The 27,446-nt window shown below is 42.9% G+C and overlaps 2 protein-coding genes across 3 annotated transcripts; one reads left to right on the top strand and one right to left on the bottom strand.

Moving 5' to 3' along the window:
- Positions 1-94: 94 nt before the first annotated feature.
- Positions 95-17,028, top strand: pdcd11 (programmed cell death 11). Its single transcript, XM_062387433.1, has 36 exons — positions 95-177; positions 507-625; positions 850-999; positions 1,135-1,299; positions 1,394-1,555; positions 1,631-1,745; positions 1,845-2,020; positions 2,197-2,304; positions 2,507-2,719; positions 2,826-2,950; positions 3,041-3,101; positions 3,717-3,863; positions 3,996-4,247; positions 4,609-4,734; positions 4,868-5,059; positions 5,179-5,349; positions 5,442-5,655; positions 6,284-6,433; positions 6,710-6,822; positions 7,708-8,207; positions 8,374-8,436; positions 8,921-9,017; positions 9,126-9,215; positions 9,349-9,451; positions 9,566-9,740; positions 10,576-10,632; positions 10,750-10,872; positions 13,587-13,709; positions 14,013-14,178; positions 14,486-14,623; positions 14,716-14,862; positions 15,129-15,379; positions 15,638-15,806; positions 15,894-16,047; positions 16,236-16,401; positions 16,496-17,028. Exons 2-36 carry the CDS (start codon positions 524-526, stop codon positions 16,665-16,667), a joined length of 5,436 nt encoding a protein of 1,811 aa, XP_062243417.1. The 5' UTR covers positions 95-177; positions 507-523; the 3' UTR covers positions 16,668-17,028.
- zgc:175214 (uncharacterized protein LOC557610 homolog) lies at positions 17,021-25,841 on the bottom strand. Of its 2 annotated transcripts, XM_062387434.1 has the most exons (8): positions 25,680-25,836; positions 25,145-25,582; positions 24,593-24,960; positions 23,013-23,166; positions 20,959-21,001; positions 20,435-20,476; positions 19,589-19,671; positions 17,021-17,881 (listed from the first exon to the last, which is right to left on the bottom strand). In XM_062387434.1, exons 3-8 carry the CDS (start codon positions 24,615-24,617, stop codon positions 17,761-17,763), a joined length of 468 nt encoding a protein of 155 aa, XP_062243418.1. In that variant the 5' UTR covers positions 24,618-24,960; positions 25,145-25,582; positions 25,680-25,836; the 3' UTR covers positions 17,021-17,760. The 2 variants fall into 2 exon arrangements, with proteins under 2 accessions (XP_062243418.1, XP_062243419.1); XM_062387435.1 differs by having other exon boundaries at positions 24,593-25,017; positions 25,145-25,841.
- Between the last annotated feature and the right edge of the window lie 1,605 nt (positions 25,842-27,446).

Here is a 27,446-nt window from a genome sequence, read left to right as displayed (position 1 = left end):
CTGATCCTCAATTGGCTGGAGAGGGTGCCAATCGTCAGTTCTGCTCTGTGATTGGACAAATGAAAACACGCCTGTCTGAGTTTTTCTTCCGGGTCGCGAACATGGCGTGCTCCTGAACAACATGTGTATCTGGATCTACCCTGAAGCCGAACATCTAACACAAGGAGATATTTAACTGTAAGCCACGGAAGTTTATTCTGATTTGTGTTCGATTACAAAACGAGTTGTTGTTTGAAGATTTGTGGTTTTCTGGCAGAAATTGCTACACATTTAGCTCGAAAGCTAAAACGTGTTGACTTTAGCTAACGATTATCTCATGCACGTTTGGACCATACTTTTTAAAATGTGAAATGAATAGAAACACGTATACAGGCGTATGAATGTACAAAAATTAGTTTTCGAGATTTTCTTTCCATCCACTCTCTGTGGTATATATTTACTGATTGTTAGTTTTAAAGAGCTTTGGAAGTAGATTTTTTATCCATATTGATTTTGTGTGTTTTCAGACGACACAACATCAATCATGGCATCAGCAGAGGAGGACTTCCCTCGAGGAGGGACAGCGAAGAAGAGCACTGATGGTAAACCAGTGGTTCATCGGGATGAAGTGGACAATCTCTTCCAGGTAGACAACTGCTCATCTTCTCCTCCGTCTGTATCTAGATGTGCACCACAGAAAAAGGTCAAATTACTGTAGTCGATCCTTTGAGCATTGTGAAAAGGCTCCACTGTGCTGGGTATAGCTTATGTGATTATCCACAGAAGACACCATTAGCTCCTGGATCAGAAATGATATCTATCGAAAGAACACATCAGTTTTTCCACAGTTAACAACAGGTTCTCTTGCAGTCAAACGAACTGGCCGAAGCGAAAAAGAAAAGAAAGGGAGCGCTCAAAGATGAGGCCAAGAAACTCAAGAAGCAGAAGACGGGCAAAGAGAAGAGGGATGGTCTTGCACTCAACGCAGCAGCCAAGAGTGTGGAAATCCTGCATTTGAAGGTAATCTCCCAGTAAAGGCCTAATGCATATTTTGAGTCCATTAAATGTGTTTGGCGAATTGATTTTCAGTGTGACACTAATTTGAAGTTTGTTTTAGCAGAGTTGACTTGATACTGTATATGTTTTTATGAACAGAATCTGAAGGAGGGCATGCTGATGCTGGGCTGTGTGAAAGATGTTGCAGACTTTGAGGTGACGGTCAGTCTGCCGTGTGGTCTGCAAGGTTTCCTCAACATCAGGAACATCAGCGACTCGTACACCAAGCTGCTCAGTGAGCAGCTGGATTCAGCTGACACAGAGGTAGGCCTGTGGGCTCATGTGCTTTGATGATATTACACACACTCCCGGATGTTTTTTTTTACATATTCATAATGTCTGGCTCTTCTGCTTACAGGACATCTTCTCTCTGCCTCACCTCTTCTCCCCTGGCATGGTGATAAGATGTGTGATTGCAAAGCTGGACGTGGCGAAGGGAGGCTCCCTGAGCATCCAGCTTTCTGTCAATCCAAAGCTGGTGAACAAGGCTCTCACCTCCAGCTCAGTGAAAGCTGGCATGGTGAGTCATTCATCAGTGAATTTTTGATTTTGAACCGAGCATCTATTGAAATGTTGTTTCTATGTTTTGAATTAGATCTTGAGTGGATGTGTCGAGAGTGTGGAGGATCATGGCTGCATAATTGACATCGGCATCAGTGGGTCCAAAGCCTTCCTGTCCAAGACAGCAGACAAACAAATCACTCTGGACGGTATGAGAAAGTATTTTAGATTGTTTTATAGTCGCTGAGGAAATTCCGTCACGGAAAAATTTGTCTTACTGATCAAACCATCCCTGTTCGTGTCTATAGATCTGAAAGTAGGTCAGTTTTTGACTTGTAAAGTGGAAGAAGTAAAGAACGAAGGACGTTTGGTGCGGCTCTCTATCAACCCCCCGACCGTCGCCCAGGCCTGTGCGAAGGCCGAGCAGGGCTGGAACCTCACCAACCTGCTGCCCGGTCTGCTGGTCAAAGCCACAATCAAAAAGGTAGAGTCAACTTTCACAATTACATCCATTTTGTTTTATTACTTTGATTACCCAAACACTCTTGATTAAAAACCAGATGTTTTGTGTCCAGTGAACGATCTGCTATTGCTCTGTAAATATCTGTGTAATTACTCCAATTATATCATTTTGATAATATTGACCTTTCTGATTATCAGATGACAAAACATGGTCTGATCCTGGACTTCCTGACCTCCTTCAGTGGCCAGGTGGACTTTCTGCACATGGATCCAGAACAGAAGTCAAACTACGCAGAGGGAACTGAGGTAAAACTGACGTGATGCTTTGTATCTGTCATTGTTTTCAACTTTCTGATAAGAGTCCTTATTGACGTGTTTTCAATTGAAATGCACCTTATTGAAATGATCCTGGATGAAAACTGTCAACACTTAATGTTTGTGTCATGTATTTATTTATACAAGATACTGAAGCTGACATCTTAATCCTGTTCTGCGTTCGCCCTTCCAGCTTTATGCATGTGTGCTCTACGTGGAGCAGTCCACGCGCCTCGTGGGTTTGAGTCTGCGCAGCTACCTCGTGCAGCCCGAGCAAAGAGTGGACCCCGCTCCTTCCTGTGGCGACCGCATTGGTCAGGTGGTGAAGAACTGTAAGATGACCACTGTACACCACATGTCTGGAGCCATGCTGGAACTGCCTGATGAAATGTTGGCATTTGTGCACGTGAGTCGATGTGATGTCTGTAGAGAATAATAAATTCTGTCTGTAGATATTCAGTCGACGTAGACTTGAGTTAACATCATCATCACGTTATCATTTTTCTGGGCAGAGGAACCACATGAAGGAGATGAATACGCCAACCAATGAGAACAGAGTGCTGGCAAAGCCTGAGCACACTTGCAGGATCCTGGACTTCAGCCCTATCGACCAAATTCATTTTGCCAGTCTGCGCCGGTAAGCATAACAATATGTTTTGCATATTACCAAATATTAAGCTTAGACTCTTTGACTTTGAAATTCTGAAAATGTTTTTTCAATTTACAGGAGTGTGATTGAGAGGCCTTTTTATAGATATAACGATCTTCAGGCTGGTCAAATTGTGGAGGTAAGAATTAATTGAGCTTTGGTGTATAATTGACTTGAATTCACCTAAAAATTGGTTACAGCAACAAATGGTAGCTGATTTTGATCAGTTTGGAAAGAAGGACTGGTACAATACACAACTTAACACAAGTATAATATGGAATCTTGATGGCTCCACGTCACATGCATTTAAAATAAATGTTGCAGTGAAGTGGGAAACATCTTGTGTCCATTATGATGTTTGCCAAAAAAACATGCAGGTGATATAATTTAAAGAAAATATTTCTGTGTGGGTTTAGCATCTTTCAGAATTCAAATGGAGGAGATATTGACATAAGAAAATGAATAATTATGACCAGCACCCAATAATCTTGGGTAATTATGATAATCAACCTAAAAATATCAAACCTAATAAAGGTTAGGCTTTTCGACCACACTGAGACATCTTTATAAAGCCCATTGTCAACATCTGTCAAGCAGGATGAAAATGGAGTTAATAGACAAAAGAAAAATAGTTTTATTAATATTTTATTTTGTTCACCCACTGTCATATATTATTCTTTTGATTCCTCTTAATTGATTTTTGGATGTATCCTGGCGCTCACGTCCTCTTTCTTCCCTGCGTCTTCCCCTTAAGGGGAAAGTGTCAGTCCTGCTGACTCATGGGATGGTGGTGCATCTGTCCGACCATATCAAAGGTCTGGTGCCTCGGACCCACCTGTCTGACATCCTCCTGAAGAACCCGGAGAAGAAGTACGTCGAGGGCATGAAGGTCAAATGTCGGGTCAGTGCAGTTCCTTAATTTTTCTTTAAAGCCACTGGGAAAACCACAAGAATACAGTCTGTGACACGCAGGTTTTAAATGTACCTTTTTTCTCACTCAGCCATGTGTGTGTTGGTGAATTTCTTTGTTCAGGTGCTGTCAGTGGATCCAGTGACTAAGAAGCTGTACCTGACCAGAAAGAAGGCCCTGGTGGAAACCTCCCTGCCGTTGTTCCTCACCTTCAACGATGCTCGTCCCGGCTGCATTTCCCAGGGCTACATCGTCTGCATCAAAAGCTTCGGTTGCATCATTCGCTTTTACAACAACGTCAAGGGTCTGGTGCCGATCAGTGAGCTGAGCTCTGAGCCCATCATCAGTCCTGAGGAGGTCTTCTATATTGGGCAGGTGAGGAGATCACATGACATGGACGCAGAGAATAACGTCAGGGTTCTCTCAATGATTTGTTTGCCTTGTAATGCTCCAGTGGCCTTTAATACAATTTAAGATTTGTAACGATCTCGTTACATTTTTAACTGTTTTGTTTTTTTTTGTGACGTTAGTTAACTTCTTGTGGTGTTAAATCGCCATGGTAACTCGCACTTTACCTCTTAAATTCGAGATAACAGAACGAAACTGACCAATCAGACAGTTGTCAATGGTTGGTCATTGATAACGGATATAAAGTTGTTTGGTTGCACATGCTCCCAGTATTGGATTATGAAGTATTTGGCATCTTACCAGTTGTTTGCTGTGGTTGATGTTCCAGGTGTTAAAGGCTAAGGTTCTCAAATGCGACCCTGAGAAGGAAAAGATGGTGCTGTCCTTTAAAGGTGCAGTAGAGGGAGACACTGAGAAAGCTGCCAAACTCCAGGACGACTGTGAGGTGGGGAAGGTGAGTTAAAGACCTCCAGGTTTTATTTAAGACATTTTTAAAAGTCTATTTTCCTTTTACAATATTTGTCCAACCTGCAACTCCTACAATTTTTACGGATCTCACATCTACATCATCTCTCTGTTTAACGTAGCAACTGGAGGCCAAGGTGCTGAAGAAGTTAGTCAACGGTCTGGAGGTTTCCATCCTGCCTGATGACATACGAGCATTACTACCCACCATGCACCTCTCTGATCACATGTCCAACTGCCCCCTGCTGTGGGAGAGCCTGCAGGAGGGAGACGACGTCTCAAACCTCGTCTGCTTCAGCAATAGCAGGCAAATTGTATCCTGTTTTGAAAGTGTCTGTGTGAATCGGATCACAACTGAAAAGTGAACCTCAATCCTGTTGTGTCTTAGGTGGTTAAGTAATAATGTTTTCCTTAACTGAATCCTCGTTCAAAGTCGCTCACTAAGAAACCGACTGTGCGCTGGGCATTGGAGGAGGGACTGGTTGCTAAGGATTTCTCTGAGATCACAGTTGGAATGCAGCTGATTGGCTGGATCAAGAACATCATGTCCTATGGCGTCTTTGTGGAGTTCCCATACGGCCTTGTGGGTCTGGCACCCAAGTCGGTGAGTAAAGAGCTCAGTGTTGCATATGTGCATGTTGCTAATTGATTTTTTTCCTACTAACCTTTCCCCCCCCCCACTGCTCTGCTTCCCAGGCCATGACTGACAAGTTCGTCAGCGACACAGCAGCCGCCTTCCAGCTGGGCCAGACCGTCATCGCCAAGGTGACTAACCTGGATGAGGAGAAGCGGCGTTTCCTGGTCACGCTGAAGATTTCTGAGGTCATTCCTCGAGACGGGGACGCCCAGACCAGACTTATTAACGGCCTGCAGGAGAGAAGAGCTTTGAATGAAGTGTTGGCTACGAAAGGTATGTATGTGATGTCACTTTCTGTGTGTAGGTAGTTTAGCCTTAAGCTGTTTTCAGATATGAAATTCATGAATGTCCGGACAGTGAGATCAGGACTTTGTGCAGAGTTTCCTTTCACATATTAAGAACGCATGGGGGGGGGGGGGGGGGGGGGGGAAGAGTCTCTACTCAGACGCTCTACTCACAACAACTGAAAAATCTGTCAAGGGGTGGTGCAGCATGTAGGAGGCAGGACGTGGTGTATACATTCTGCTGCGGAGATCAGAGGGTTTTGTTTTCAGGACATCGACACAGACGTCAGCCCTGTTTACTAAAGGCTTGTTGTCTTTTCAAGATGAAATCTTTGTCAGTGTCTTCTACGTGTATGGTTCCTCTTTCTGAGGAAACGTCATCACCGCGCTCACTCGCTGGCTCGCTCGCAGGGAATCCTCCAAATAATCTCCTGCTCTGTTCTCACATGGACTCACTTGAATATTTTCCAGAGTTTTTACTTGGGGGCTGACAGGAACCAGTCTGAGCCGCTTCCTCTTGCAGTGTTTGAATGTTTCAATGACAATCTGATATTATCGATACTTTGATTCATCAGCTACATCGTCTAACTCCTCGTTATTCCCTCCATTACTCTCAGATAACTGTGATCTTCGCCAGCAGCTGGCTGCTCTGTGTGTTGGTCAGATGCTGAAGTTGACTGTGGACACTGTGAGCGACGACGGAGCAACATTTAAGTCTCATGAGTTGGTCAGTGCCACCGTACTGGCCAACAAGTACCATGTCATGGGTATGTACAAAACCTGGAACATATGAAAAGTTGTCGTTACTCACGTGTCAGTCTTGGTTTGAAATTAGGTTTTCATTTTATGGTCGCATCAACCAAAATAATGAATTACTGCGTGATCGATATAGTTTTTGTATGTTGTACTAACATTAAAAATCCAGATTTACTATGTATTGATTTCAGTACAATGCATCGAGTATATTCACCTCTCACGTCTCTTTACACGTCACAGTTTAGGTTTATAAACTATTTGTTTCCTGTTGGCCGCGTCCTTTTCAGGTGTGAGCTTGACCGTAGGACAGAAAGTTTCTGCCGTCATCCTTCATGTCGACATCCTGTCTGCCTCTGTCCATGTGTCCATCCTTCCCAAGCTGGTGGAAAAGAAGAAAACTGTGAGTGTTGCTCTTCTTCGTACCATTGTTTTATAAAAAGGGAAATCTCAGCTGACCACGTTTGTACAGTCATATGCTGTGGACGGTTATTTTCTAAACAGTCACACTGTGAGACAATGTAATAATGGTTTTATGTGACAGTATGCAAAATACAGAGGTGAGATTGGCAATCACATAATCATCACGATTCATTTCTTTTAAGTTTACGGACTAATTTTTGCTCCCGAAATCAAGGTTGTGTTACTTTCATCCTCTTATGAGCAGACAATGACCAAAACATGATAAACAGCAAATCTCATAGCATTTTACAAATCTGACAATGTTGTGTCCTACCTCTTCACTGTGCTTACATCATTCACAAGTATGATATGTCACAATGTTAAAGACCTCATACCTCGCCCTGCAGATTTAGTGTAATCTTGCTTACAAACAGACGGGGGAAACCTAATCTCATCGGTGTTGGTGATAAAATCATCTTCAGATATTGAACCTAAAATAGCAGTGGAATCCTTTTTACAACAGCCATTAAGCCATTGGGGAAACGGGTTCAATCACTGATGAAGAGTGTTCATAGTTTCTTAATTGGCCATCAGAAAATTCTAATGAGAATAATTACGCCCCAATTGGACGGAGGATAGTGAACCACACATTTATGAATAATGATGCACATGTCTTTATAAAGCAAGGGAATGCAGAAATTAAATGAAATACCTGGTAATTAAAATAGAACCTCCCTGCTCACCCAAATAAGTTAGACGTGGCCCCCCCTTTACCCAGAAGAAAAATGTCAGCCCCTTCCTACTCGTCTGACCCCGCTCCTTCTTAATTTGACTATAGTCCTCCTTAATTTTCTGTACATTTGTTTTCCTTTTTGTATTTCTACAGTTGATTGAAGGATCAAAACACAGGGCGACGGTGCAGTACCTAGACAAAGACTTTGCCGTGGTCTCATTGGACAACACAGGAAAGCTGACTGCGATCCAAACCAGGAGCCACCTGAATGAGGTCCTCCTCTCTGAGTCAGAGAAGCTGAAGCCAGGGATGAGTTTGGCCGTTGAGGTGACAGAACCAAGCTGTCAGGAACTACAAGGGCTCCCCCTAGTGTCGTGGCAACGCGCTGCCCCTAAACGACAGCGCACGACCTCCGATAACCAGCAGGACACCAAGGGTCACTGCTTCGGCGAAATCTTGGAGGGCAAAGTGCGGACGGTGAAGCCTGTCAGCATTCAGGTCACACTGGAGGATGGGAGCACCGGCAGCGTGCACGTGTCTGAGGTGATGGAGGTTGCCAAAGTGTGTCCGGGATCTTTCCCGACGTCCTCTGTGAAGGTGGGCAGCACGGTCACCGCCCGGGTCATCGGGGGACGAGAAGCCGTCAGTAACAGGTAAACACTTCAGCACTCAGGGCCTCAGTCTACATGTTGGAATAGATTTTAGTTTTTATCCCATTATCAAACTTTAAACCCCTGAAAGAGTGACTTTCAAGTGTCTGTTCTTACATGCTAAACTGTTTTAAACTTCAAATGAATTTCAACTTTCTTCTTTTTTCAGATTCTTGCCGTTTTCTCATCCCAAATTTACATACACCATTCCTGAGCTCACTCTAATACCCAGGTAAGTGTATCATTCAGTGCGCTGTCTAATTCTCATGGTCAACATTACACAACACACTGCATGTAAAACTGAACGTCTTGTTTGAGTAGTTTTACAAGGATTCCACAAAAACATTCAGATGCTCAGATACTCTCAGACACCGATGCTCGTAGCATTTTGTTTTAATAAAATCGAGTACACAGATTATGTTTTGTGATAAGTTGTAAGATAAATGAATCCTATGTTAGTGCCACATTGGGAAAGCAACAGCAAAGAGAACAGTCAAACACTAGACATCAGTAAAAGTAATATAAACGTGCAATAAAAACAAGAATATCAAAATATAAATAGAATAAAAATAACTCTCAGCTGAATCTATACAGGCACATTAGCCACTGATTGCACAGAAATGAGTATTGCACAGTCACAACGATATAAAACTAAAGATGTGTGTGTGTGTTTTACATGTTGTTGGTCTGTAAACAGTTTCTTTTTCTCGTTGCAGTAAAGTAGAAAAAAGTTCTGATTTCAAACAAGTTGGAGCAAAAGAAATACTTAACACCTACACAGTCGGAGAAGATATTACATGCTTTGTATCAAAGGTAAGTTTTAAAGATTGTATTGCTTTATTTCATCTTGGACCTCATCTCCAAAATGATCTCTTCAATCATAAGATGACAAATTGAACTTTGCTTGTGTTTCTGCTCCAGTTTAACCCAAAGAAGAAGTTGTTGGAGGTCACCACTGATCCACGTATTACTGGCACAGTCGAACTTCTGGCCATGATCACTGATACTAAAGTAAGTTTGAAGCAGTACCTGCCTGATGCCATTTCCTGTATTGGAAAAGCACCTGTCTGATTGGCTTTTTGCAGTTGGAGAGAGTTTGTAATTTGATGAACAGTGATCTAAAATCTCAGTAAATTGTTTTCAGGATGCCAGTCACCCAGAGAAGCTGTACAAACTGGGGCAAGCAATTCGTGCTAAAGTGGTGGAAACGAGCTCCAAACCTCATCGCTTCGGGCTCTCACTCATAGGTTGGAGCAGCTTAGACTGTGCTTTTAAGTTTGGATGTCTTGTGTTATTTGATTTTGTATCACATATCAAATGCAAACACAGAGTTTGATTCCTTAGTTCCCTGTGTTTTCTAGGAGTCCATAAGCTGGAGGAAGGCAGCATTACTTTGGGGATGGTGACTCTCATTCAGCCACAAGGCCTCGTGGTCAAGCTTCCCTTTGGTGGCAAGGGGTATGTTGCTGTAACTGAGCTGGCTGATGCCTACCGGCCGAACCCACTGGATGTGTACAGCACGGATCAGCTCCTCAGGTCAGTAGATGCAGAAGCAATGTTTCTATGAAGGTCTTTCAGTAAAAGTACAACAAATTTTCTGAGGGTCAATGTCAACAAAGTGTTTATTTTTTTTTTTTAACTTGGTATTAATACGTTCAGGTAACAAAACGCAGTGAATCACCATCTTTTAAATTTAGAAACCTAGTTGTTTGCTGTTTGTTTGAGATGCTCTGCTCTTATTTACACTTATAGGACAGGTTGGGCCGTTCCTGCTGCCTTCTCGTCTCTAATGATGGTTTTCACTTAACCTAAATTTCACTTAACATTCTGACGATGGAAAACAAACTATATAGTCACTATGTGGACTATATAGACTATTAATGAGGGATTTCGGACACAGCGCAGGTCTGAACAGGGCCGTAGACGGTCAGGGTCTCCTTCCCTCACCTCAACAAAACTGGCCAATCACAATTTGAAGTTGTGATTGGCCTGTTGTGATTGGCCTAAATCTGCTGTCAGAAAGGTGCAGGAGATGTTTTCTACTGACATTCAGTCCAGCAGATTGGAAGGTGTATAAATCCTGCTCGATACATCAGGCCAATGTTTGCCATCTAAAGTTCGAGTTCAGTTACAAACTGAAGTTGATAATGTACCTTAATGTAACCGAAGGTGAACTTTAACTTTGATATAGGTCAAACAGTATTAACCATTACTATTGTTGAGGATGTTGAATTTCTCCAGCTCACAATACATTTATGGGGAAACATTGTCAAAAAACAGCAGCTAAATGAAAAAAAAAACGGTACTATTCTCAGTTTCAATTGCACTAAGGTTTATTAAAAGAGTTTAATATTCTGTCTTTTTTCTCCAGGTGTTTCCTCATTGCGTGTGAAAATGACAAGTGGCATTTGTCTCTACGGCCATCAAGGTATTACAAATGTCCCTGCAAAAAAAACGATACAGTTGTTTCTGTATCAACTCAAAGCTTTAAGACAACATTAGATCTCAGTACGATGTATTGCTCATTGCAACTCTTCTGCTTTAGGCTGAATCCACAGCAGGCCAAGCTAGTGAAAGACCCAGAGGTTTTGTCTATGGACCAACTGAAGGAAGGCCAGGTCATCAGAGGCTACGTCAAGTCTGTGGGAGAGCAGGGGGTCTTCATCAGGTAACCACCAGCACGCAAATTTGGCTTTAGGTAGAGTTGCTGTCTTGTGATCGGGAGCTTGCAGTCACTACACACTACATGATCTTTCTCCCGGGGAACCACCCCCTGGTTCCCAATGTACGTTCAATGCAAAACACACGCGAGAAGAGACCCGGTGATCCTCCTGCTGGTCTGTGGCAAAAACCTGTTGAAACGCTGCAGTGGAAGAATCCCTCTACCTGTTCAGGATAACCCAGACCCTGCTGACTATTTGCAAAACGTGACGCAACATGAGCTGCTTCATATCAACATTTGTGATTAAATTACTCTTAACTATTCACAAATTAATTTTCAGGATTTATTATTATATATAATTTCATACGCAATAATTGCCACAGTGTCTCTTGTTGGGAGTGGATTCTCTTTGGCTGTGTGTCTGTCCCTCTCTGGATTCCTCAGTGCAGGTACATTCTGGCATTCTTCCAGATGAACCTTTTGTCTCCGCAGGATTCCTCAAAATCCCTGTTAGAGAACAACTGCAGACGTTTTTTTCCAGTGTGAACTTCAGACCACGGTGGCTTGGTGGCTTTACGTATGGGAGCCCAGTCTTCTGTTGTGTCTGTCAGGACTGAGAGCTTCTCTGCTCCCGGCTCAGCATCACAACTTGACTCTTCCTCCTTGTGCTGGTTCACTGTGGGGACGTGATCCTCTTGCCATTTGATATTGTTTAAAGGTGTCGGCCTCTTCCGTCGTTTTTGGGGATCCTTGTTTTTCTCCTTCTCAGCCTGTTGCTCAGTGACCCCCTCCATTGAGCTGGTGGTTCTAGAGATCTTTTGCATCATTCTCTTCGGATTCAGGGTTTCTCCAGCTCGTTTTTTGCTCACAATGAGCTGTTCATTCAGCGATTTCACTTCTTCCAGTTGTTGTTGGGTCTCCAGCAGGTCATTGCAGGCCTGGATTCTCCACTCTCGTTCATATAGAGCGTTTAATTTCTCTCTGTTTAACTGGTCTTTTAGTTGTGCAATCTCTTTTTGAAGGGTCTGGACCTCCCTCCTGTGCTGAAGTCCGTCTCTCCTATGTTCATTGATCCATTTGTATCGGGACATGGTGGTAGAATTGCTCTTCTTTCTAAGGTTTCTCTGAGTTGTGTGCCACGATCTCGCTTCAGAATGATCAAAGTCGAGAGCTGCATCCGTTTATATATGCTCGAACATGTGTTGACACATCATAGCCACAACACGCCTTTGATCTTAGAACACACCTTTCTTCTATTGTTTTTTCCAATGCATTGTTTACAAAATCCCAATCTGTGATTCCAATTCAAACATAAGTGATGCTCCACTGTCAATATTGAAAATGGTTCAAATTAAAACTAATTAGAATTAAAAACCATCTGATAACCCTAACTGATTAAAAGGCAGACACTGTTTTTGTATTAATGGTCAATTGAATATGTTTATCTAGAACCTTGTTAAAGCCATTTGCAGCAAATTGTGATATGTTAAAATGGGCTATACAAATACAATTGTTTTAAATGAAACCTACAAAATGAGCTGTTACGTTTAAATATTAAAATATTAAATACGTTTGAGTTAAAATTAGTGCAACATGTGTTCAATCAGAAATCCTCTTTGATACACAGATCAGTTAAAGTTCCACAAACATTTGTGGTGTTGGAAGACATTTAAATCTGGCTTAGAAAAACCTTACATCTTTCATTCAGCTGAGATCAGCTTCTTGTTTAATTTACGCCACACAGGATGCGTTCTCAGCTGCAACTTTTACTCTGATGGAATAAACACATCCATATATTACACCTCAACTCCCATGACTGTTCTCTGAGAGATGCCACTGAAATAAATTGCAGATGACCTACAGTCTGTACAGTACCTGAAGGTATCCAGTACAGAGAAAGATGGACATCTTTTAAGTCTTTTTCGCTTTTAGTTTATAATGTGTATTTTATTGGATCATTTTTAGATATATTTAGTTATTTATATTTATAGTACTGCACAGAGCATGCAGAAATAATGCTATGAACAGTTTGTATTTGTCAGTTATTTTCATGGAATTTAAATATTTAGTTTGAGCAGCAGTTCTCCTCTGTACACTTTTTGAAAAATACTTGGCAGGTAGCTCTTTCCAAACATCTTTAAGAACCTGTCACAGTTTCTTCTGAGGATTAAGTGTGTATCTACATGTGTACTTGTACGTAATTCATTGTGAGTACTGTTTTAAGCATAGACCTTACAAAGCGAGTACATTTTTAAAAGTGAGGACATTTTGAGTGAAGGAATACATTATGCCTCTGAGTGTCTCTACCCAGGGGCTTGTTAAACACCAGGTTTGGCTGCCGTCCTTAAAAATGTTTTTAGTAGTCTGAGTGAACTTAGTTTGGTGGAAGACCAGTCGAGCTGCTTTATTCTGGATGAGCTGCAGTGGTCAGATGGCACTAGCAGGCAGACCTGCCAGGAGGGAGTTGCAGTAGTCTAGGCATGAGATGACAAGAGCCTGGATCAGGACCTGTGCTGCCGTCTGAGTGAGAAGGGGTCGTATCCTCCTGATGATGTAGCTCGGTCTTGTATAGGTTGATTCTCAGGTGGTGTGGGGACATCATCTGAGAGACGTTAAAACTTTTATTTCTTCTTCCTGCTCTGTGATCTTGTTAAAGGTGACACTTTTTTTCAGCTTGAGAACATATGCTCACCCCTTTTCCCCACATGTTTGTCTTCCAGGTTATCTCATAATATAACTGGAAGAGCCCAACTTCAGCAGTCCACCAAGTACTTTGTTAGCAACCACAAGGTCCTCTCTGAGCACCTGCGTCCCAACACGCTGCTCACCACAAAGATCGTCAGGTAAAAAAAAAAACGCATTTCATCCGTGTTTTGACCAATGAGCTTATTTCATAGTATCTAAGACTTTATGGTCCCTACGGTTGGTACGGCTCCTGCATAACTACCAGATTTAGGGCCAAAATGCTGAAAGGAGAACGAGCCATCAGAAATTGACTTGGCCAAATGGGCAGAATCTAGCAGGGCAATACTGACCGTATCTACTCATAAGCTCTTCCCCATTGCAACTTAATGTTAGTCTTTTTAGAATCAATGCTCTTTATTGTGTCATTTTGAGTCTGCAGCTCTTTCTCTTCTCATCCTTAGTATCGACAGAGAGGATGGGTTTGTCAACCTCTCTCTGCTTCCTGTGGACACCGGGAAGCCGGACATCCTACCAGAATCTCTCCGTCTGCCACTGCGGCTGATTGGAGAGGAGAAGAAGAAATATGACGCTGCTAAGAAGAAACGCACTCTCTCCGAGAGCGAACAGGTAACAAAGACCCCCCAGTCTCTTTTCTCTTTCACATCAGACTCTAACCCCACTTTCCATTAAAACGAGCACATTCTATAAGCATCAGTTACTTTAGGTAGCTGAGTTGGTAGCCAACATGGAGAACCACTTCTCCATTGGTCAATGCCTTCTTAATTTATCATTGACTCATTATCCTTTTTTCCATTGATCTCGTCTGCATACTCTGCAGCTTTAATTACAACCAGACGGCCTCTCAGCCAATTATGTGTGTGTTGTGTTTTATGTAATCCTTGGTGATCATCTTAAATTTTGTTTTCATTACCAGTCACAAGCAGAGTCCCAGGTCCCAAAGAAAAAGAAGAAAACGAAAAAAGCGAAGGGCGATGATAATGACAGCGGAGTGGAGGTGTACTTCCGGGAGGAGGAGGATCAGGAAGGTGAACCCAAACCTGCTGCTGCAAAAGTGAGTCGATATAATGCAGCTCAGTACGGTAGGTGCAGTGATATTTGTATATTAAAACTTGATAAATAAAAATGTTCCCTCGCTTCTCTCAGCCGGTGACGTCCAGCTCAGCAGCTCCATCCAGATTACAGGTGGCGGCAGGTTTCTCGTGGGACGTGGGCCTGAACTCCCTGAAGCCGGCTTCTGCAGCTCAGGATGGGGACTCCAGTGACGGAGAGGACCAAGATGGAAGCAGCAAGGTGAGGCAAACACTGGCCACACTGGATTTGCATGGCTTCATACCATAGAGTGATGGCATTTAATTTAGTGCATAGATCTACTTTTATCAAGCAAGTTCTGTAGTCAAACCAAAAATCTCACATAGCAGCTCTTTGCACGTGACACAGAGGATCAGTGCACACACACCCAGTGTGGCCGAGGCGTTACAAGTCTTAATGTAGGATTTCTTTCTTTCTGCTCTTCTTCACCACTTTATATCGTCTTCATCTGTTGTCTTGAATCTCAGCCACAGAAGAAGTCTCGCCATGACCTGGAGGAGGAGAAAAAGGCGACAGAGAAGGCGCTGGTACAGCGGGAAGTCGAGCTCATGAATCCCAACCTGCGCCCCGAAGACGCAACTGCCTTTGAGCGCCTGCTCCTGGCCTCGCCCAGCAGCTCTCTGCTGTGGCTCCAGTACATGGCTCACCATCTGCAGGCTACAGAAATCGAGCAGGCCCGTGCTGTGGCTGAGAGGGCTCTCAAAACTATTTCCTTCAGGTCATTGACAGAATACTTTATTTGAATTACTCCTATAATGATTATACTTGTTAGTTCTCACAGTGAAACACTGAATAAATACTTTTGCATTTTATTTCTTATTCCTTATGAAGAAAACTGGACGTTTGTTTGATGAGTTACCATGTTGCATAAATGTATCTTAATCATAATCTTAATCTCAATTTACTGCTTCTTTTTGTGTATGTGCAAGACCTTACTGCCAATGTTAAAGTACAATCTGATCCTGTGTTGGTGCAGGGAGGAGCAGGAGAAGCTAAATGTGTGGGTGGCCCTACTGAACCTGGAGAACATGTACGGCACACAGGAGACCCTGAAGAAAGTGTTTGAGCGGGCTCTGCAGTTCTGTGAGCCCATGCCCGTCTACCAGCAGCTGGCTGACATCTACGCCAAGTCCGACAAGACCAAGGTACAGTTTATTTCGGAGCTTCTACCCCTCTTACCCATTTGAAAGACTGTGTGCTGTAGCTGTCATTGTCTTTGTGGCTCTACCCAGGAGGCGGAGGGCTTGTACAAGACGATGGTGAAGCGTTTCCGTCAGAATAAGGTGGTGTGGCTGAGCTACGGGTCCTTCCTGCTCCAGCAGGGTCAGAGTGATGCTGCCGCTTCTCTCCTGCAGAGGGCGCTAAAAAGCCTCCCCTCCAAAGAAAGTAAGTAAGATGGCCGATTTGACTAGTTGAGACATGCCACAGAGGAGTTTTAAGTCAGCTTGTCACCCCTTGGACTGTGCAATAAAGGTCAGCGTGTAGTGTACATAACCGGTCATATTCTGTTATCTGTTGCAGCTGTGCCTCTCCACAGGTTTTAACCTTTCATTTATTGTCCTCCCTCCACTCAGGTGTGGATGTGATCGCCAAGTTTGCTCGGCTGGAGTTCCGTTTTGGTGATGTGGAGAAAGGTCGCACCATGCTTGACAAAGTCCTAACCAGTTATCCGAAACGTACAGATCTCTGGTCCGTCTTCATCGACCTGATGATCAAACATGGATCCCAGAAGGAAGTCAGGTGAGCAAATGATCAGTTGTCGAGCCCCCCGTGGTAAACGTTACACAGACGGTTATGATCACACATAAAACGTCCTAATTCCTGTCCCCTGCAGGGCGCTCTTTGATCGCGTGATCCACCTGAGCGTTTCAGTGAAAAAGATCAAGTTCTTCTTCAAGCGCTACCTGGAGTACGAAAAGAAGCATGGCACCCCACAGAGCATCCAGGCAGTCAAAGAGAAGGCGATGGAGTTTGTGGAAGCTAAAGGCACAGAGGCTGCAAACTAAAATGTTTTTTTAATCAGAATAATCACCTTTGTAACTTGTAGTTGAGTTTTTTTTTTTTTTCTTGTTTATGCTGCAGACCGGGAACAGTTAAACCTGAGTCAGGGCAGGATGCTCTAATGTTGCAGAGCACATCAAACCTTTGTAAATCATTAACTCCTGTTACAAACAAACTGGTATTTAGCATTTCATCAACTCACACTTTGATCCATTGTTTGTAAATGAGGGTGAGAAGAGAATAGAAATGTCATGATGATTACTTGACAATGTTTTTGAACAGATTTTTAAAAAAGTCCTTTATCCTTCTTTTCATGTTTCATTGTTTTCTGGTTGATGTTTCAATAAATCCAGCACCATCACAATACATTACGTGACGTTTTATTTTAAAAGCAACAAATACAAAATAACAATATATATAGGGACACGTTTACATATAATACATACAGGCAAGACTAGTTTTCTATTAGTCTCTCTTTTAGGGAAAGGGCCTGGGTCACAATCGGTAACAATGTCTTCTACCTAAATTGTTGTGGTTGTTGTCCCGCTGGTCTTGGTTTCATCCGGAGTATTCATCTATGTTGGCAGTACTGAAGAAAATGCATGTGTGGCACAGGGTTATAGGGTGACTGATATGGTTTGTGCTGGCTATATTGGTTACACCCCTGAGATATTAGAGGTATCCATACTAATCCTGTATTCTGATGTCCTGCTAAATGCCTGTAGTGTTGTTTGTCTCTGGCAGTTCCGCACTCGTCGTCCAGGGACAGTTGCGATGATGTCGTGCGTTCTAAGTGGCTCCTTTTTCCAATCATGTTTTGGGTGAGCAGTGCAATATGGAAGTAGAACTAGGAGCATTTTTTATGAAAAGATCCTATTCCTCCACCCTCTCCCTGACTGATCTGACCAAACCATCTTGGTGCTGTCAATATCCAATTTCCACCAAGGCTTATTGCTCAATAGTCAGCAGCAAGGCCTGGGATCATGATCAACATTTCCTGTGAGATGTCTTTAAAAGATGACCGCTGCCCATCGTCCCTAGTGGATTTAATATGTGTGGTTTGTGTAGGGGGGAGTCTGGTCTCTTCCCCTGATTCACTCACACCTCCTCTGGGTCCATTGGACTTTCAGCGCCCTGGGGAGCCTCTGTGTGGAGCCGGAGGATGGGTTTGTTGCACATGGGGCACACGCTGCGGATCTCCAGCCACTTAAGCAGGCACCTGACGGAACACGCACACACAGCTTATTGAATAACACTACGTAACCTCATTGACAAATCTATAAGTTGTGCTATCACATTGTAAATGCAAAGCTTTTATGTTTACTTAACCTTCAGTAAGTAAATACATATGTTTTTTATGAAGACAATCTTTAGTTCTACAGTTGTAGGTCTTAGCTTAGCACACAGTGTGTGTTGAAACTGTTCTGGTGTCTTTTATATATGATTTAATGATGTTTTGCACCATTAAGCATGAAAGACGTTCAGTTGGACACTTTTAGAAACTCTTCTCTGGGGTCTGCTGAGATTGGTCAGCAACCACTTTGCTCAGATTAGCCGAGGACAAAGAAAGATCTTGTTGAAAAGGTTCTGGTGTCTTCTGTATATGATTTGATGATGCTTTGCACCACATTGCATAATTTTTATGCAATGTCACGACTCAGCACTTTGGGCAATTTGGCCCAGATTTGGCTTACATCCCACACAACACGCATCCAGCCCACATACCATGTGGAATGATGCCACTTGGGCAGTCTGCTCAGGTTTGCCAGGTCTGGGCCACAGCTAAGCCATAGCAGCACCGCTTTTCAACCAAAGTTGGCCCAGATTTGTTTGGTGCTATTTGAGCCATATTCACCATTCACTACATGGGCCACTTTAGTTTCACATCCAGATTAAACCTAACTTAAAATAACCGCATGTTTGCCTAAAAAGGCACACATTTGTTTTGGAATATTTGGGCCACATTTGCTATTTTAAAAGTGGGAAACTTTTTTCTCCAATCCATCTGGTGTGGGCCACATGAAGGACAGAGGTGCCTGAAGTGGCCCACATCAGGGTGATGGCTTTTCAGAAACTGTTCACTACGTTAGCAGCCAACTAGCCTAGCTTAGCTTAGCATTGCAAAAAGATATTAAACATGAGGGAAGGGTTAGCATCAGTCCCCTAGAACTCTAAAACACAATAATACAAGTTTATATTATTGAGTGCTTTTTTGGTTAAAAGTAGCTTCATGGCTTTTAATGCATTCAGCTGGTGTTGGAATGATCAAAAATATAGTGGCGACTTTGAAAACTAGCATGAACAACTTGGTATTTAGCAATAACCTGAAACATGAGCTGCTGATGTTATCACTTAAACCAATTGAGATAATTTTGCAATCAGCTGTATAAAGGAGAGCTATAAATATGAAATTATCAAAGGTCACAGTGTTTGGATTTATATATATGCCTGTCACATCTCATCCGACTAATTAACTATACATAATTATGCAGATCTTGGAAAGAGTTGTCAAGGTTTTTAAACACGAAAGAAAAAAATACTTCACATTTTGCTCATAGCACCATGTTGTTTACATCAAGCATATTTAACCAAAGTTAAAACAGCAGCTTCTGAACTCTGGTAGTGGAAGCTTCCGATGACCATGTGACTGCAAAGATTTGTGTTGCCCTGATGGCGTCACCTCAAGTGCCATGTTATCACCTGGAGACTTCACCAGGCAACCAGGTCAGAAAAGCTAGCCTTGCCTTTATCTTCATGCTAAGCTATGCAAACATGTAGTGTCTATATAGCCACCTACATTTTACATCCACATGTATGAGAGAAGTAGTAATGCCTTCATATTACTTTGCAGGAAAGTAATTAATTTCCTTAAATGCCACACTAATCCTTCTCTGCACTTCATAATGACCAGTTTAACAACACTCACTTCTTGTGAAATGCATGTGAGCATGGACAAACTCCCAGTTCATCTCTGGTCCTGAATTCTTCAAGACACACTGCACAGGTTTGCTGCAAGATAAAAAAAAAAAAAGGATAACAGCACAGTTAGTCTTTTTCTCCACATTCATCTTTAGTCAGTAATCACCTTATCTCTCACCACAGCCAATAAAATCACCAGTAACAGCTGCGTGAAATAAGTTTGAGAGGTGATGTAATTTAATCTGACCCAGATTCAGAGCATAACACAAGCATGAGCCTGCTTTTTAAAATGGTGCATTTATCTTGAGCATGTTTCAAAGTAACACGACCATCTCAGCCTCCCCTTATACAAAAACAGAGATTCGACATGGGATTGAAAAACAAAAAATACTCCTAAAGGACTCCTAACCACCACCTTTTCTTTTTTCCCCCTCAGGGAAAAAAGAAAGAACATAGAGAGGCAGAGGTTTTAGAAATCACAAGGGACTGGAAGACCTTTTTTTCTGATACATATTGAATGAGTGCAGTTATTCCTGGAGTCCTAAATTCTGCTACGAGTAGAGACTCAAGTAGGCACTCTCTTGTTTTTTTAATGGCTGTGTTTTGGGATGCAAGCTATTTTCAGGACTTCTCCACTGTGTGCGAGCTTATGCAGCATGTTAATCACATCTGCGAGGACAAGTTGATTGAGTTAACTAACCAAAACCATCCCAGCTCATGATGGATCGCCTGAGCTGTTGGGGAAATAGTGCTGGTAAACACGAAATGTATGCATCATGCCGGGGATGAACATAGATGTTTAAAAAAAAAAAAAGGACGTGTACTGTGCATGCATGTAGAGAAGGTGACTCACTCCTAGAAGACTCAGTTTCTTGCTTGCACCCTTCAGCACCACCTACAGAGGGGAAATGGGAGGAAAGAGAGGAGCATTGGGTCATGTGAATCATGTGTCAACACTATTCTGTTGGCAGAAGTGTGTGAAACAAACACTTCACACTGGTTCGCTCTCCCGATCTGACCAGCTTACAATATCCTCATGAGTAGTGTGTTTTTGTTTGTTTTTTTAAAAGTTGTTTATATCATCATCAAAACCTTCTCACAAGATGAAACCAAACCACACCAACTGCCACACTGCCTCACTGTCGCCACTACCTGCTCACCGGGTCCGGCCTCTCCACCCTGCAGCTGGATTAACGCTTTCAAATTGGGAGTGCGGGCGGTGACACACGGATGGAGTCAAGGTCGTCCAGTGAGAGTGGTGTTAGGTGTCACTGAGTTGACGATAACAGTGCGAGAATGCTATAGTGGTATTTATAACCCGCCTCAGACGCGGGTGTTACATGTTCAACCAGGGCGACAGATATGGCGGCGACGTACCTCATTGTAGCTGAACTGCTCCCTCGTTCCCTGTTGCTTCAGCCTGAAAGAGACACACAGAGAGAGGACAACATCTGTACAGTGGAAGAGACAGGAGTAACATCTGGAACTCAAGTCAGCCAAATGCTTTTAATCAATACTCCTATTTCCTACATCTGCAGTGCACCATCCTGGCATAGGTTATTTATATCACAGTAATAATGGAGGGAGTTTTTCTATAAGATTTATTGAGAAACTTTATGGATTAAAAATCACAGGTGAGAACATGTACAATTTAACAATTATTGTGTATAACCGGGCTGACGCTAGATTTTGAAAGCAGCGGATAATAATATCAATATTTTATACTAATGATGAACTTGTATATTTTTTAACCGTATGAAGTTTATATGGTGACCATGTTAGTAAATAGTTGCTGATTGAAATGACCAGTTTAAGGTAGTCATCACAGTAATGACAGCCAGCAGCCGATTATCTGGATGTAGCATAATGACTAAAAGCAGGGGGAAACAGTTACGCTGTACAAAGGTTACAGCCCTACAGCTTACTTGTTAACACATTGTGTCTTGTTAATAAGGGATCTATTGGCAGAAATTGAATATAATATAATCCTTGTGATGTTTTCAGTAGTGTGTTTCATTTAATATGGGCAATTTATATTTAATTACTTTATATTTACATCAGGAGCGGGTCCTCTCTACGGAGGCAAGCCATGTTTTTTACAGTAGCCCAGACTGGTCAAACTAAACACCTTTTGAGTTTTTTTGTTAAGTGACGGTTTCCACATGTTCTCTCTAATGTTTGGAAGGGGAGATTGAGGTGAGGGGTATTCAGCTGCATCATGCAACTTTAACACTAGATGTCACTAAATTCTACACACTAAACCTTTAAATTGGAAAAATTGCAATCCTTGGTTTTACAGGGGATACTGATCCAGGCTATTTCTCATCCTATTGTTTCTAGCCAGGCTTTTTATCTTCTCGTCCAATTCCCAATGAATGAATCAGCAGATATGCAAAATGTCAAACTGTTATAAACCTTCACAAACAGTTCCTTTTTTTGCCACTTAGAGGCAGTAGAAGGAACTGCGAACTAAAGACTGACATGTTAACGCCTGAAAAGTATTTTTATGGTGAATGTATTAGCAATAGCTTGTCAATTTATAAATGCAGCAGACATGGAACAACACTGGCCTTCATTATGAGTTGTGTTTGTGTACACCGGATGAATTTAAACCTAATATTTTGATATTTAGCTTTAGCTTTGTTTTGGTCCCCACTTACTACCAACTGAGATATTTGGCTCTTTAGCTTTTAGAAGTTACACTAAGTTAGTCATATCTCGTCAGCAACAGGGTCTGTCTGCAGTTTTTGATGCTAGGTATGTAACGTACAGTGGCTGTTTGTTCCTACCAAGGAAAACAGCTGTCGGCTGTAATTAGAAATAATACAGATGAGGGCCACATAGAGTGGAGTTCTTGCAAATTGTTCATGTTATTAATATTCTTTACCTTTTTCATGTTGCCTAAAGTCCATTGTCTATTGAACACATATTGATAAGGTCATGAAATGTTTAAGAAGGAGGACATTTTGATAAATAAATCAGTGATCTTTGGAGGAATAGAGTTCATCAAACATATTTTTGGATATGTCTGTCAACATTGATTCTTACATACAATAAGTCAACAATCTGTCTCTTCCTTACTGGTTCATATTGATTCATAACTAGGGTTTTACTGTTGTAACACATGTCTGCTGCATGTTGTAACATGCATGTATACAATACATAAACACTAGTATAGATTTATGGAGTTTCAAGTCCAACAATTATAAAACATGTGTAGTAACTTTGGTTGCTCTGCATGGCAAAGCTTCTTAAATTGGCATCAAGATTTCTTCTTTCATCACATTATGATCTAATTACAGAGGGAGATCTAAATCTATTTAACCTGTGGGGTTACATTTTGTTGCAGTGCTGGTTCAAAATGACAAAAATAGCTCTTTTACACATTTCTTCCTAATTACCCAGACTTCCACAGTCCTCGATCAACCAACCTGAAAAGGTAGCAACAGAAGATGAGGCTGAGCATGAAGACGAAGAGGCCGATGCCCAGCACAATGACATAGACATTGAGCGGGAGGTGATAGATCTCAGACGTCATGCTGCAGTAGTGTTCAGAGCGCTGAGAACCCAAACCACACAGGCATCCTGACAGGAAGAGATCGAGGTGCAGATTAAATACCCAACACGCATTTAACTGTTTGCTTCAACTGTTTGGGTTAAGAGCCCCAAGCTACACGTTAGCTTAACCCTTGACCCTTAAAGTCTTTAATCCTCCTCATTTCTTATGGACTTGTTTTAAAAGAGTAACTTCCATTCTTTGTTTCGATGCCTGTCAGGAAACTTTTTCTGAATAGGTTTTCTTGTGTTTTCTATTCATAGAGAGCTGCACAAAAACCTTGTCTTGCAAACTCATTGTTTACTTTTTCGTCAAAACCATCCCTGCAGACCCACAGTAAACAACAGTCAGAAGAGGCTGCTCAGGTCTAAATCTGTGGCATAAACATTAGACAGTCTGACCTGAAATGGCAAATTGGTCTGTTATAAGTTTAGAGAGCAGCTACAAGCTCTTGAGATATTCGTTTGTTGATCATCTACTAGAGCATAGAGCTACAGTGCCATCACAGGCTGCTCATGCTACTGGGCCTTGAGTACTTTACGTACATTTGCTTGACAGTAGTCAAACTGTATGTGGCTCTCTGGACTCACCACCAAATCAGGAGATTTATTCACATTAAAAAAAAGTTTAGTATTTTGTTTTTGCTTGGATACAGACGTATCCAGGGAGCTGTAAGCTGTGCCGTGCTGGTGACTGAAGGGCTCGATGGGCTGCGCATTAATTGGCTGTGAACTAGACAAACATGGAGGATAGACACCACTTCCACCACACCACCATCTGTTCCACAGACTCTTACTGTATAGAGGTGACTGGTGTGTGTGTCTGTGTGTCTGTGGGGGGGGGGGGCTGCAGGTGGCAGGGGGTGGGCTACATTAAACAGATTGAACTCTGGGGACTCAAGGACCATTTGGTAAAACAATAGCAGAGGAAGCCCCACTTCCACAGGCCACATGTGTTCCTATTAATTTGCCGCGAGGACGCTCTTTGCCAGGCCATAAGTGTCCATGTGTCCCTCTTTAGAGTGAATGAATGGGTACAGCTTGCGCACTGTGGGGGGCATCGAGTCGGGGGGGGGGTTACGTGGGTGGGGGTGGACTAGGGAAGTCCTAGCGCTGCATAATGAGGGATGCAATTATGAACCTGGCAAGGATGCACTCAACAGAAACAAGCAATAAAATGCCATAAGGTCAGAGAGGATAAGATATCATGGGGATATCACGAGTTGACATAGCTGTCAAAAAAACATGACCTTGAATAAAAAGTGCCCTAACCCTCCTGAAAAATAACAAACCAAGGCCTCCACCCTCTCAGTAATTTACAATTTCACATGCATGTCCGTTTATGTGGATCCCATTAGCTATCTGTCGGCGACTAAGAGTTTACGAAATACAAGTAAGTACATGTGCTAGCACCTCTAGTGTATTTGGCAGATGACAGAAAAATCTACTCCCTTACCGTTACACCATTGGAATGGTTGCATGAAATTTGACTCCCAGGGCAGCAGCAGTAAATTCAGGCCCTGTCAGGAGTAGGCTGGATGGGAGCCAAGACTGTGGGCTGGAGCTCCGGACACTGAATCTGCTTGAAGCTCGGATTCACCCTGAGCCAGATCCCTCTTTTGTTGGGCTGTGTGAACTCCAGTGGAAAAAAAACCATCAAGATTTTCAGATTTGCCCAGATTCCACAAATCCTCGGGAGGTGTGGTTATGTTGGCTCAGCAGTCTGAACTGCCCAGCATTCCCAAATCTGGATTAAGCACTCCGTGTAAAGATTGGGAGATTTGGGACCAGGGTTTGGACCAGGACTGGAGACCTCATGTGCTCCTGGATCCCAGCGAGGATGATGTCATCACAGGAGAGCCAAGAAGGGGACAAAGAAATCTTGTTGACATGAACATCTCTGTTCGTCAGAAGCCTCATACCAGGAGTTGTTATTGTGAAAAGCTGAATCTCACTCATCCACACTGTCAAAAACAACACAGGCTGCTTGGTAACAGGAAATACTTACATCTCCAGCAGAAAACGAAACCTCTGTCCTCACTCTGCGTCTGCAGTGTCTCCCCTTTACCAGATCCAGTGACATCCACCGATCAAAATGACAGTCCTTGTCCAATGAAGGTAATTATCGGGCATTAAGACTGCGCTTTGTCTTCTTCCCAAAGCTGCTTTTTTAACAGAGGATTTTCACAAGTCTCATCCCCCTCTCCTCTCGTCTGTTGTCTCCTCCTCCAGTCCTCTGATCTTGCAGTGGGCAGTCCACCTCAGTGCAGGAGGCAGAGATGTACTTCCCTCAAAACCCAAACAAAGTGAGGACAGCTCCATACAGTCAACAACAGTCCTCTAGCTGGGGTTTAGTGTTTGCTGGTGAGTGGGTGTTTGTGTGTGTGTCTGTGCAGGGGGGTGGTGTGGGGGGGGGGGGTCCTACTCTCCCTCTAACCATCTGCTCCTTCAATTGAGAAAAAAAAAATCAGAGACAAAGGCTGTGTGTGTGTGTGTGTGTGTGTATAAGTGTGTCTGCGTGTGTCGTGTTCAGTCTCTCCCACCTCCAGCTGGCTTTGTCATGGCAGGCTTCCCCTCTTCCACTTTCAATCCACAATGGTTGCTAAAAGAGAGAGAGAGAGAGAGAAAGACACAGAGAGAGAGGGAGAGAGTGTGCTGTCTGCCTTCCCCTTCCTCCCCTTGCTCTGGCTCTGCTCTGCCTTGGGTTTGTAAACAGATCTCTGCTCATGTGACCAGCCGTTTTGCCTCGCAACTCTCCCTTGCCTCAGCCCTCCCTCACTGCCTCTGTCCTCCAATCTGTAGGCAGAAGGAAGGCAGAATGAGCCAGACACTGACGAATAGGGCGCCTGCAAGCATGCTGATGTGTGTGTGTGCGTCTGTGTGTGTGCACACGTCTGTGCATGTATATGTGAGAGGGAGACAAGAGACACTTGCAGCAAAGTCAAGGGAGGCCCCGGTCAGTAGCATGCGCATGGCTGATGTCCTCACAACCAAAACAAAGCCATTTGTGTGAAATGGAGGTCAGTGAGAAGCTGAGGTGACTCACCATTTCCTTCCTTCACACATACACTCAGTGGTGTTGTCGAGCCACAGCAGTTTATTTGTTATGTTTGCTTTGGTTGATCCATACGCACATGCACACACACACACACACACAAACATACATCATGTCACTCTCTCCGAACAAAGGAACAAAAAGACAGAGGAGGGGTACTGCTGCGCATCATGTAATATAATATGCAAGATATGAAGTAAAGTGATATCAAGAAGGAAAAAGAGTGACACAGAAGAATCACAGCCCGGACAAAGACACTGCATGGACGTCCACCCCCACACCAGCGACCCTGCATGGCTGCCAATTCGCTGAGAGAGCGAACAGCTGCTGGGCTACTGGGCAAGCTGAGAGACGGTCAAGGGGAGTGCTGCTCCACTAATCCCCGGGGGGGGGGAGGAGGCTTCAATGGGATCCATGCCATATTCATTCATCCTTCCCTCCTCCTATACTCCCCCCTGCTCTAATAATGATGTTACTGCTGAGTGCTCAGGAACAGCTGGATTGACTGCACAGATGCACGAGCATAAATACAGCCTTTAATACACTGAGTGCAATGTAGGGTGTTTACAGGTTTCAGGATGATGGATGGTTGCCTCTCCAGGGTTGTGTTTTTGGCCTTGTGAAGGGTGGCAGCTTTGGTGAAAGCATGCCCTCTTGTGAGATATGGGGAACACACATCTCTGTCAAGAGCTTTCTGAAGATGTGCATTAAAATTCCAAATGAACACAGGTTAAAGATTCTTTCAAATATATAGAAAAGAAAGTACCTCGACTTTTTCAGTAAAAAAAAGGGAAGTGATTGACAAACCTCGGTGAGAAACTGAGCGATTGAGTGGCGCGATGCAAATGTTGACCTTGTTTTTTTAGTGACATGTAAATGTTTTGGGTCGTCACAACCTCACGTTTTTTGCATAAAACATAGGTTTGCCTGATCAGAAATACAACAAGCATATTGTAGGAGATATGGTTGCAAATCCTAACAAACCAAGATTATACAACTGCAATAATAGAAAAGGTTTTCATGTTTGAATGGCCAAGTTGATATTTATTAAGAATTACAATAAACCTGTGGTACTGTTTGACAAAACAGGGACCCCTGTGGCCATAAAGGACCATTACAAGATAATTTACAAGGTAAAAGATCAAATATACAGTATAAGTAGCATAAGTACAAAAAATGTCCGACAACAGCCTGTTACTGTGACTACAACCAGGGGCCTCATCCTTCGGAGGCCGCATTTGAAGATCGATTGATG

This window comes from Platichthys flesus, chromosome 5 (genome assembly GCF_949316205.1).
Source record: "Platichthys flesus chromosome 5, fPlaFle2.1, whole genome shotgun sequence".
NCBI lineage: Eukaryota > Metazoa > Chordata > Actinopteri > Pleuronectiformes > Pleuronectidae > Platichthys > Platichthys flesus.
Note: the sequence above shows the minus strand (reverse complement) of the source record. Positions and strands in the feature narration are given on the sequence as shown.

Bases quoted from the DNA above. Each gene is read 5' to 3' on its own strand.
- zgc:175214 (XM_062387435.1), bottom strand. From the start codon at position 24,617: ATGCAACCATTCCAATGGTGTAACG. The intron at 21,002-23,012 runs GTTGGTTGATCG...TGTCTCTTTCAG, and splicing joins TTCTGTTGCTACCTTTTCAG to GCTGAAGCAACAGGGAACGA. The intron at 20,477-20,958 runs GTACGTCGCCGC...TCCCCTCTGTAG, and splicing joins AGCAGTTCAGCTACAATGAG to GTGGTGCTGAAGGGTGCAAG.
- pdcd11 (XM_062387433.1), top strand. From the start codon at position 524: ATGGCATCAGCAGAGGAGGACTTCCCTCGAGGAGGGACAGCGAAGAAG. The intron at 1,746-1,844 runs GTATGAGAAAGT...TCGTGTCTATAG, and splicing joins CAAACAAATCACTCTGGACG to ATCTGAAAGTAGGTCAGTTT. The intron at 6,434-6,709 runs GTATGTACAAAA...CGTCCTTTTCAG, and splicing joins CAACAAGTACCATGTCATGG to GTGTGAGCTTGACCGTAGGA.